Consider the following 11737-nt stretch of genomic DNA (forward strand, 5'->3'; position numbering starts at 1 on the left):
TAAAATTTTTATTGACTAACTGTTGACTTTGAAAAGATAATATTACCCCTAATATTTACAATTCTAAATATTTACAATTTCATAAGTAATTAAAACAATTATTTTCACCATAATCAAGTTATTGATATTTCCTTAAAATCTTAAAAAAATAAAATTACAAATCTTAAAATAATTTTTTTTAAGTTTGTAATAAAATTACAAATCTTAATTATTTGATATAAAAATGTAATTTTTTAAAGTTTGTAATAAAATTACAAATCTTAATTATTTGATATAAAAATATAATTTTTTTTAAGTTTGTAATTTTATTTTTTTTAAGATTTTAAGGAAATTTTAACTGACGTAAACTATTATTGGGGGTAATATTGTCTTTTTAAACTCAACAGTTAGTCAATAAAAATTTTAACTAACGGTAAGGGGTCTTTTACAAATAAAATGATTTTCACCATCTACTTGCAACAGCCTCAAATCTCAGGGGAGGTTTTTAAAAATTACCCCCCGATTTATCGTGTTAATTGATTGTTTTCAATTACCACGGTAACCCGGCTCGGGTGTTAACTCTGTTTCTGTCAATGCTCTGTTGAATATTTCCGTTTAAAAATCAGCATCATATATGTAAGTAGTATGGCAGCAGCGAAATATCATGTGTAATAATTAGGCTATTAGTTCTGGGTCCAGGAATCGAGATAATCAGATTAGGTGCAAAAGCTATATGTACCAATTTATGTAGCCATGCATAATATATTCATTTTTTACTTGCAAATTCTTCCTTTTCACAACTTTAGGTACAACTTTTCCTTTCCTTTTGAAGGCCCAGGCCCACTCCAGTAGGGGTGGGCATTTGGTTCGGTTCAGTCTGAATCGAATCGAACCGAACCGTATTATGATAATTTAATTCGATTTTGGTTCGCAGCAAAAAATTAAATGGTTCAGAAGCATACAGAGTAGGGGTGGGCATTTGGTTCGGTTTGGTTCGGAGCAAAAAACTAAATGGTTCAAAAATTCTGAACCATTTGATTTTTTATTTGGTTCGGTTCAAAACTGAACCAAATTACCGAACCAAATGGTTCAAGAAAAAATTAAAATTCAAATTAAAAAATAGTTCAGAATTTATCTTTTTTTTTTTATTTTTGTTTGTTAGTTAATACATGATATTATATATGTCATTGCATACACTTTATTTTATTGTTGAACTTTATTATTTTAATTTATTATTGTTAAATTTTATTACATTGGTTATTATTTATGAATTTCTAGATTATTTTTGGAATTTATTATGTTAATTTACTATTGTTAGATTTTATTATGTTGTTTATTGTTTGCTAATTTATAGACTCAAGATTATTGTTGTATTAATAGCGTATTATTATATTATATTTTTTTATTAAATAATGAATATATAGGATAAAATCAAATCAAACCGAACGGTTCTATAATTTGGTTCATAAATTCATGAACCATTTGGTTTCAGTTTGGTTCGGTTCAAGGGCTGAACCGAACCAAACTAAATAGTTCCCACCCCTAATAGAGAGTAAAAAGAGTTTCTTATAAATAATTTGAGGAGGATGGTTCTGCCACGACAGGTAATACCATAAACAAATGATTTCACCACATTTCAAGAAAGCATTTAACTTATGCCTCATTTCAATTCTAGCAATTTGCTTGCCATTGGCTGATTGGAAAAAGTGCATTTAAGTGATAGAATACTGTCAACCTATAGCACGAATAGGGGTTAAACAAAGTAAATCCCTACCTTTACATGTCAAATAAAAGACTTTCATAATATCAAATATCAAAACTCATGTCTAGTAAAGGATTCCCCAATGCTGGCTCTCAAAATTGCTTTTGTTTCATGGATGAGATGATGGTTTTTGTGGATATTCTGCTCAACTTGGATTATGACTTGGGTCAGATCCCAACTTGCTGCAAAGCTCACTTGACTAAATCTTAGTTGATTTGCTTTTCCAAACTAAATCCAAGCAAGTAAGTACAAGAGATAAAAGCAAAAGTTCAAGCATCTCATTTGAGCCTTGTCACTAACAAATGGTCAATGAGCAATGTCTAGCTATGACTGAGCAACAGAATCAATAAACAGACAGACAAAAAAAAATAATCAAGTCATCTGTCAAATGCTAGTCCATGAAAATTATATATATATATATATATATATGTATGTATGTATATGTATATGTATGATCATTCATTTCTCAATCAACCACCAAATTGATGTCAACAAAGCCATGAGGATTGTCTCACAAGTCTTTCATTTTCCCTCTCTTTAGGCCAGAGACCAGTAAACCATTTGAAATATGGATGTGCAAACCAGTAAATAAATCATGAAGTTACACACTAGTCTGCTTTCGCACTCATTCAGAACTATCAATGATACTTACTGCAGGTACGGTGTATACATTATACTAAAGTGAAGGCTGGATCAATAAGAAATTCAAAATGTTTCATCACATTTGGGGCTTGATGATGCCAAAGAAAGACCATACCAATTATGATGAACAGTAAAATGTGAACAAGAACAAGCATACATTTAAGAAAGCAGAGAAGCATCATTAAAATAAAGTATTCTTCTTACTATTCTTGGAAAATGGACCAAAATAAAAAAGAAACCATATATGGTTAACGTCACAACAAGAGTATTTGTGCATTTGTACATCATAGGATATTGGGAAGACATCAGCAGAGAAGTGCAAATTTTTTTTTTTTTTTTTGAGGAAAGGAACAGAGTAGTGCAAGTCAAAAAGGAGAAAAAATGAAAAGAGAGAGATCAAAAGGAATGCAATCTAATTAATCGTCTAAGGAGACTACTATGCTACATTTAGCCATTGGTTGAATAGGCAGCTTGTTTTCTAGTACAACTTTAAATTTTCCAAGATTTAGAATTTTCCTACTGAAGAAAACTAATTTCTAAAGCAGCTATTACCATCTTCATCCCAACGGTAAGCTGCTCCATACTAAGGAAAGAGTGAAATAAGTGTGCTTTACTTATAGAAGCCCATTCCTGTCCAGAGTGATTAGTAAGTTGTTTCACCATGACCCCCATTATGGTGACTGAAAAAAGAAAAATAAAAGAAGAAAATATTTGCCGAACACAATAGTAGCACCTAAGAAGTCCTACTTAAGAGGCTTCATACCCTGCACAAATCGGAAAGTTTTTTAAAATTTTCATGTTTCAAATGAAGATTGTCCATTAAAAAATTACACACATAATGTATGTAAAGCAATTATAAAAAAAAACAAGGATAACCCAGAAACAATCCAACCATCAATGAAAGTGAGCAATGTTATTGTTTTATTATTTTTGAACTCGTGGTGGCTCTGTATTATTTGCAAATTATTTGCAAAATACTCGTATAAGGAGAGGGACATATTTTATGCTGGAATATTGTCAATATAAATGGTGCTCTAAAAATGTGTCCGACTGTAAAGATATGTCTAATTAAACAGTGTCATATATAATAAAAACGTATCATTTTATTTAAAGATGCTTTCATTCACGGTTTCATGCTTCAATTTGAAATGACGATAGTTTATTTTGGACCAGTGATGATCTAATTCAAATTTTGATTTAATAACCATGAATGAAATAACCACTTTCTGTTAGTTCTCTTAAAATTTATTAAGAAATCTATATTGAAGGCCGTTTTATCCTTTAGTGTTGTAGAAAATACACTTTACATTTTGAAATTTAAAATGACCTTCTTTTAAATAAAATTTTAAAACAAATGCCTCTAACTAAGGAAGAAATTTTAGAATACATCAGAAGTACCATGTTAGCCATACAACAAGTGAATCATGCTACGACACATGTGCACTTATTTTAAAAAACTATTATTCAAATGGTGGTTATATTGAATATAAATATGTACATATCATACATGACACAAACCGCGTCAACCCTTCTGTTGGATCTGGGGTGAATCATGCAATTTTATATCTAAAGCTCATGACATAAACTTAATTCATGAATATATAACACTAGCCTTGGCCTTTGTTATAAACATATAATAATCTATGTGCCTCATTCAAAAATTTATTAAAAACTTACATAGTTCATATCTCATTGTACATACATTCACTTCGAAAATATACATATAAACATAAACGTGGTCAAAATGTAAGTCGTGCAGTAATGCGTGTCGTGGTCCAACCACAATTGATCAGAAATTGAACTACACAAAATCCTATGGAAACCTTAGAGAAATGGGGTAAATAGGAAAATAGTAAGCTTGTGACTCAATGAATGAATATAATTATATATATAAATAAATTAGTGCTTTAGTGCTCGTCATAATTGTATGACATAACTTTACATTGAACGCTTTACAAAAGCAAACATGAACTCGTATATACATACATGACAAAATTGCACCAAATAATATACAGGGGAAATAACTCTCAATACTCACTGGAATCATCATCGCATGAGTAAAAAGGGGGAAAAACCTCTCAATACTCAGTAGAATTAACAACATCACAAGGGTCGAGTAATTTAATTCTCAATACGCATGCGTAGAGCCTATGGGAAAAGGTACACATATGGTGCCTGTCAATTACATCTCATGACTCAGTCAATCATATAATATACGTACATATAATCATAACATTATACTAAATCATACTATTAAACATAAATGCTTTGTAAAATACATAATAGTAATAATAATAATCCACTCACAGATCCTATTGATGAAGCACGCACGTGCTTTGCTCACAGATCCTATTGATGAAGCACGCACGTGCTTTGCTTTAAGCTAACAGCTTGCTATTGCTTTGACAATTAACCACATGTGCCTCCTTTTAGCTTGCACGTGTGTCACAATACATGCATTAGAATTGGTTGTATTCTCATGGGTGAAGCATGAATGTGCTTTGCTTTAAGCTAACAGCTTGCTATTGCTTTGACAATTAGCGACATGTGACCCGTTTATAGTTTAGGAAATAACAATATTGAATAGAAATATTCTTAGAATATAGTATTTTTTTTCCATTCAAACATTTTCTCATTTCGGCAAAGGTCACAAAAAAAAATACTTTTTTTAATTTAAATGTAAATATTTAAAAATCATATATAAGTTATAAAAAATAAATAATTAATATTTTTTTTAAAGTTAGACTTTATATGCTTAACAGTCAACCCTAAGGAACATGAATAAGAGCTACTAAAAAAAAAGAATAATTTTGAAACTAAATACAATTAATTGAGAGATGAGGACGGATAAGATAAATTCAGAGATAAAAATTAAAGCACAGAAGCACGTGTGTTGAAAAGTATGGTGTTCGTGTGGAATTTTCAGTTAACAGTCTACAAAGCAGTGGAATTAATCAATCATCGTGGAGTGCACGGTGGTTGGACAATGAGATGAAATTGAAAAACTATCACGGAACTTGAAGGAAGGTTCATGGCATCGATTTATTCTATAGAGTCACGCACATTTCGTTCAATAATTGTTTTCATCCGAATCGAAATCTCTCTCTAATCAATTCGACTGTTTCTGTTGATTATGGCTTCTTCTTATCGAAACAACAAGAAGTATGATGTTTTTGTTAGTTTCAGAGGAGAGGACACCGGAGACAACTTTACTAGCCATCTCTATTCTGCTCTGTGTCGACAAAATATCGAAACTTTCATTGGTGAATGCAATTGAAGCATCAGCCATTTCAGTTATCGTCTTCTCAGAAGGGTATGCATCTTCCAGATGGTGTCTCGATGAACTTGTAAAGATCCTCGACTGCAAGAAGGAGTATGCACAGATTGTGATTCCGGTTTTCTATCGGGTTGATCCATCAGACGTGAGAAACCAAACTGGGAGTTTTGGAGATTCATTTTCGAAGCTTGAAGAAAGATTAAATTTCTCATACTAAAATTTAATAATAAATTCACGCAGCACTCTTAGTTAAATTTCCGGATGCTAAACTACAATTTTAAAAATTTTTAAGCATCAAATTCAAGACTTCCTGACTTCCCCACTTTTGTGCTCATATAAAATAATTTTGACAGAATTAATAATAAAAGCGCGAGAATTTTACAATTTTTATATAGCAAAATTAGTGGTGCTCTGTAGTTTTTCAAGCAATTTCAACCTCTCACTCATATATCACCATTAAAAAAAAAAAAACTCACGAATATTCTTGTAACTTAAGAGTTATCAATTTATTGTGAGATTGTAGACTTATAGTGGTATATATTAATTTTAATAGGAAAATTGACAATCTACTTTATTTCATATTTAATGCAAATTCCTCCTATTAATTAATTTGAAGTTACCGCGGCTAATTTTATGTATTTGCTAGGCGTGAGTCGGAACTTATAAATGAAGTTGTTAATCACATTTTGAAGAGATTGGATGAAGTGTTTCGGCCGCGTGATAACAAAAACCAGCTGGTTGGAGTGGAATCAACAGTTGAGGAAATTGAATCCCTATTAGGTGTTGAGTCGAAAGATGTTTACGCTTTAGGGATTTGGGGCATTGGTGGTATAGGCAAAACAGCAATCGCTAGAGCTATTTTCGACAAAATCTCGGGTGATTTTGAAGGTTCTTGCTTCCTCGAAAATGTTAGAGAAGAGTCACAAAGACCAGGAGGATTAGCTTGCTTGCGACAAAAACTTCTTTCAAATTTATTGAAGGATAAAAATGTGATGCCTTATATTGACCTCAATTTTAGAAGGCTCAGCCGCATGAAGGTTTTGATTGTTTTTGATGATGTGACTTGCTTCAGCCAATTAGAATCTTTAATTGGAAACCTTGATCGGTTGACGCCTGTGAGTCGAATCATAATAACCACCAGAAATAAACAAGTGCTTAGAAACTGGGGGGTGAGGAAAATATATGAGATGGAGGCATTAGAATATCATCACGCTCTTGAGATTTTCAGTCGACATGCCTTCAAACAAAACCATCCTGACGTTGGTTACGAGAAATTTTCAAGGCGAGGATGTAAATCTAGTAATGAAATTCCATAATGCAAGCGGTTTCTACCCAGAAATAGGAATAAGTGTTCTTGTTGATAAATCTCTCATTGCTATTGATTCATACAACAAGATAAGAATGCATGATTTACTACAAGAGTTGGGTAGGGAAATTGTTCGACAAGAATCAATTAATCCTGGAAACCGCAGTAGGTTGTGGCATCATGAGGATATCTATGAAGTTCTTACATATAACACGGTAAGCAGTTTGTTGTGTATAATTATTTTGAAATATTCTAGCATTTACAAACTTGATATGAATATATTTATATCTGCTCGAACTGATGAGTCTTAGAATTAATAGAAGAGCAACAATGATTGGAAAAAACCATAGCGGTTAGATGACGTAGCAATAAATTATAAATGCCATGACAATAAATTATAATTGATATGCCAATTTGTATAGTACACAGACGGAATTTTTATATTAAGTATTACTTGTGTTATTATGTTTCTTTGTGCATTTGCAATTAAAAGTTTAACTGCCTAGCAATAACTAAAAACATGAATTATTGATTTGAGAAATGATGAAGAGTCCACTGCAAGCTACCTCTAATTGTGAATTAGTGAGAAAATTGCCCCAAAAATTATCCCTATGTATTGTTGAAGGGCGATTCATTGGTGGAATACACATATCTTTCATTTGATTTTAACTTTATTGCTTTTTCATTTATTTTTAGGGGACAGAAAAAATTGAGGGCATATGTTTGGATATGTCAAAAGTAAAAGAGCTCCGTCTAAATCCCAATACTTTCACAAAGATGCCTAAATTGAGATTTTTAAAGTTCTATAGTTCATTATTCAATGGAGAGAACAAATGTAAGATGTCTTATTTGCAAGACCCTGGATTTGCTGAAGTGAAATATCTTCACTGGCATGGATATCCGTTGAAGTCATTTCCCTCAAACCTCAGTGCAGAGAAGCTTATGTTACTTGAAGTGCCTGATAATGACATTGAACAACTTTGGGATTGTGTGAAGGTATGCATATCTTATTATATATGTGCAATCTCTCAATAACAACATTAAATTATTATACGTGGTAACGATTTTGTCTTGGCCTCTTTTTTGACCGAGCAGCATTATAGTAAGTTGAACCAGATAATCCATGCTGCCTGCCATAAGCTAATTGCCAAAATTCCAAATCCCACGTTGATGCCACGTCTGAACAAGCTGGTTATCTTGAATCTAAGAGGTAGCAAAAGCCTGAAAAGTCTTCCATCTGGATATTTAACTTGGAATTTCTTACCAAACTTGATCTTTCGGGCTGCCCAAAACTGAAAAGGCTTCCAGAGATCTCATCAGGTAATATAAGCTGGTTATTTTTAAGGGGGACTGCAATTGAAGAACTGCCCTCATCAATTGAGCGTCTACTTAGGCTCGGATACTTAGACCTTTCAAATTGTAAAAGGCTTAAGAATCTCCCAAGCAGCCTCTATAGATTGAAATCTCTTGGAGTTCTTAATCTCTGTGGTTGCTCAAATCTTCAGAGATTGCCCGAATGTCTTGGCCAATTATCCTCGCCAATAACATTTAATCTAGCGAAAACCAATATTGAGAGAATACCAGAAAGCATTATCCAACTTTTCGTGTCGGGATACCTCCTCTTAAGTTATGGTGAGAGGTTCCAATTCGTACAAAAGTCTCCATTCCTTGAACGAGGTTGCTTGGCACTGCAACCATTTTTAGGTTTGTTCTCTAAGTTATGAATCTTACAGGCAATTTTTTTTGACCGGAGCAATAATTTTAAATTGGAAGGTAATTCTACTGCAGGAATTGTTGAAGATACCCTGAGAATTCAGCATACGAATCATACGCCAGTTCTACGTTTGCAAGAAATATGGCAAGAAGTATGGCTAAATGTGTGTCTTTAACTCTCTCTACTTACAATTTCTACAATCTTTGTTTTTTTTTGGGTTTAAAATTATGTTTTTTTGGTACAGAGAGGTTTTTCCTTGGGCAAAGGTCATATAGTACTACCTGGGAATGAAATTCCAAAGTGGTTTGAGTTTCAAAGTGTGGGATCTTTTATAACCTTGGAGATGCCGCCAGATTTCTTCAATAATAGCAGAGTGCAGGGCATTGCATTTAGTGCTATTTTAGCATTTTCAGACCGTCATGTAGATTGTGGCAGATGGTTTTCATTTTCTTTTGAGCTCAAAGTGAAAACCACCAAAGATTGTGGTACGCATGACACACGATTATCTCAGAGCAGAGTTAATTATGTAGAATCATATCACTTACATTTGGGGCACTATCTGTTCTGTGAAGAGGATTTTAATGGTTTTTGGAAATGCAATTGCATTCTTGAGGCAGTCCACTTTAATTTTTTTCCACCTTTGGAGTGCCAGTGCTGCGGGGTGAAAAAATGTGGGATCCATTTACTTCACACCCCAGATCCTACGTCAATGGAAGACCCAAGCACATGTTTCAACTCTAGTGTCTTGGGATAATGAACAATGGACTGAATAGAGAGAAGAGAAAATACCTTTGTTTCACACGCTCAAATATAGCAGAAGCAATTGGCCTTTGCTTCAACAAAAAATCAATGAACCAAAGCAATGGGAACAATAGCTTGATTCTCCAATCATCAACAATTGCCTTGTTGTTCATGCCACCAGCACAATTCAACAGAACAAGCCCTCGAACAAGGGTTTGACTAGATTCTTATGGTAGAAAATATAGCAGGTTTATCGTAAACCATAGATACCAAAAAGGATAATGATGTGCAAGTGTTTCTTTGCAAGCAAGTTGAAGAATATCTGATGTCCAAGGGGAAGTTAAAATAAATATACCTGAGGCAGCAATAACACAAGCTAGGCTTCCAACAGAGTTACCTATAAGCACAGTTGGCTTCTTAACAACTTCATCCAAGAAATCCAATATTAGCTGTATCAGTGAATCTCACTCAAGTTAGCAAGGAAAATAACTAAAGGTCAAGCAATTGACAACAAAAGATCCAACTTCTGGCTAGGGAACATTGCATACCTGAGCCCATCCCTCCATGGTATATGAATAACCAGCTGGCTTATCTGAAGCACCAAATCCAAGAAGGTCAATTGCATAAACCGTGTAGCTCTTTGCCAGGGTGCCAATATTCCTGAAATTACCTCAGAGATGACAAGAAAAATATCAATTCCTCACATTATTTAGTAGGATAAAGGAATGGTGCACAAGCAAATTTTCATTCCCCTTTTCAACAGAGCAGTAAAATGAATACTTTTTCACTAGATTAAGAATCGGAAAATGGAAGAAGCCTATATCCATAAAAGGGTAATATGAAATGGAACCCTGAAACTCAGATCACCGGTTTGTCATCATCTAGGTGCAAGGAATAGAACTAGGTGTTAATGCCAATGCAACAGGGAATAACGAATAGATTTACCTTCATTATTCTTTTGCTTCGTTCATCTTAATTAATCATTAGAAGCATAACACATATAAATGCATCCCTGGAGTTCATAATACATAACAGAGTCAGAGATATTACATACGTAAGGTAAAGACATGCTCCATACAAAAAAAAATTACAGTCGAAAATACCCAGAAAACTGAATTCACAATAAAGGAGCTACGTTTTTATGCACCCAATAATCAACCCGCTACACAATTCACAACAAGAAAGAGCAATCTTATCTCGCTAACCTGCGCCAGTGAGGAATGGAGGCACCAAAGCCATGGACAAGGAGTAGAGGAGGAGAATCGGGATGTGAATTTGGAGTTGAAGAAACCAAGTAATTGATGGAGTACTGACCCTTCCATTTCCACATTTTGCAACTCTCCCTTATCTCATTAACCTCCAGTTCCAGTGCAGCAGAAGCAGAATCCCCTCCACTGCTACTGTTAGTATAACTGATGGTAACATTTTGTCTCTTCTTCTTCTCCTTATTCCTCTGCTGCAACTGCAACTGAAACTGCCAACTCTTATTGCTCAATAGGGGCAAGCGCAGGCCTTTTACATCTCCATTTCCATTTCCAATCCTAAGTGTTGTTATTGGAATAATGAAAGAGGGAGCCCGAGCCCTTACCATCCACACGCTCTTTCTTTTCTTGCTTTTTCAATTGAATATTTTCTGTGGCCTGGCTTGGCCTGCTCCTCCCCTGCTTCCACCTCTATGAGACTACTATGACTCCAAAACTTTTTATATAATTATTTATCGGGCTTATTCCACTATTATATGAAAATTTTACTGATATTCCTCAAAAATCAAGATGATAATACTTCGTCTGAAACGAATATCAGGTGCTTTACTAAAATACTCCGGGTGATTGGTATTTCCGTCCAATAATTTTTGCAAACTCATCCCATTTTTTTAAAAAAATAATTATAAAGCATACATGCTATGTTTAAAAATTTTCAAATAAAGAAGAATTTTATAGAATTAATTAACTAAATTTATTTTAATTTACTTTCTCCTGATTTAGATTATTTTATTATATTTGGTTACAAAGATTGTTTTGTCATAAATTTAAATTAACTATTTTACCCTTATAAGGTAAAACTATTAAGAATTTACTTTAATTTCAATGTTTTTCTAATTTTATACCAAACTCATTGTTTCTAATACTACTTTATTAATAGGAGTTTTAATCTTTAATTAAACTAAAATAGTATCTTTAGGGCATGATACTCATGTAAATTATTGGGATGTCAATTTTATGTTATTTACACATAAAAGTAGAGAAAATAACAATTAGATTTTATTTTACAATATTATATTATAAGCTAGATACATAAATTATTAGATATAATAAC

At 33.1% G+C, this 11737-nt stretch overlaps 2 protein-coding genes across 7 annotated transcripts in view; one reads left to right on the top strand and one right to left on the bottom strand.

Moving 5' to 3' along the window:
* The window catches only part of LOC102618225 (pheophytinase, chloroplastic-like), a 98974-nt gene that overhangs the window by 15565 nt on the left and 71672 nt on the right, over positions 1 to 11737 (bottom strand). The window contains exons 2-5 of one of the 6 annotated variants that reach the window (XM_052436214.1): positions 10627 to 10778; positions 9970 to 10081; positions 9777 to 9870; positions 9470 to 9647 (exon numbers count right to left, since the gene is read on the bottom strand). The exons of 2 other annotated variants lie outside the window; for them this stretch is intronic. In XM_052436214.1, the coding sequence (XP_052292174.1) occupies positions 9470 to 9647; positions 9777 to 9870; positions 9970 to 10081; positions 10627 to 10778 (536 nt within the window). The remainder of the gene's footprint in view (positions 1 to 9469; positions 9648 to 9776; positions 9871 to 9969; positions 10082 to 10626; positions 10779 to 11737) is intronic. 3 more of the 6 variants (XM_052436213.1, XM_052436212.1, XM_052436209.1) reach the window with 3 other exon arrangements.
* Positions 6941 to 11737, top strand: part of LOC102614819 (disease resistance protein RPP2B-like) — a 45646-nt gene continuing 40849 nt past the window's right edge. Inside the window, exons 1-2 of the mRNA XM_052436240.1 lie at positions 6941 to 7181; positions 7663 to 8176. Coding sequence (XP_052292200.1) covers positions 6963 to 7181; positions 7663 to 8001 — 558 coding nt within the window. The 5' untranslated portion in view covers positions 6941 to 6962 and the 3' untranslated portion in view covers positions 8002 to 8176. The remainder of the gene's footprint in view (positions 7182 to 7662; positions 8177 to 11737) is intronic.

This window comes from Citrus sinensis, chromosome 3 (assembly GCF_022201045.2).
Source record: "Citrus sinensis cultivar Valencia sweet orange chromosome 3, DVS_A1.0, whole genome shotgun sequence".
In the NCBI taxonomy this organism is placed as follows: domain Eukaryota; kingdom Viridiplantae; phylum Streptophyta; class Magnoliopsida; order Sapindales; family Rutaceae; genus Citrus; species Citrus sinensis.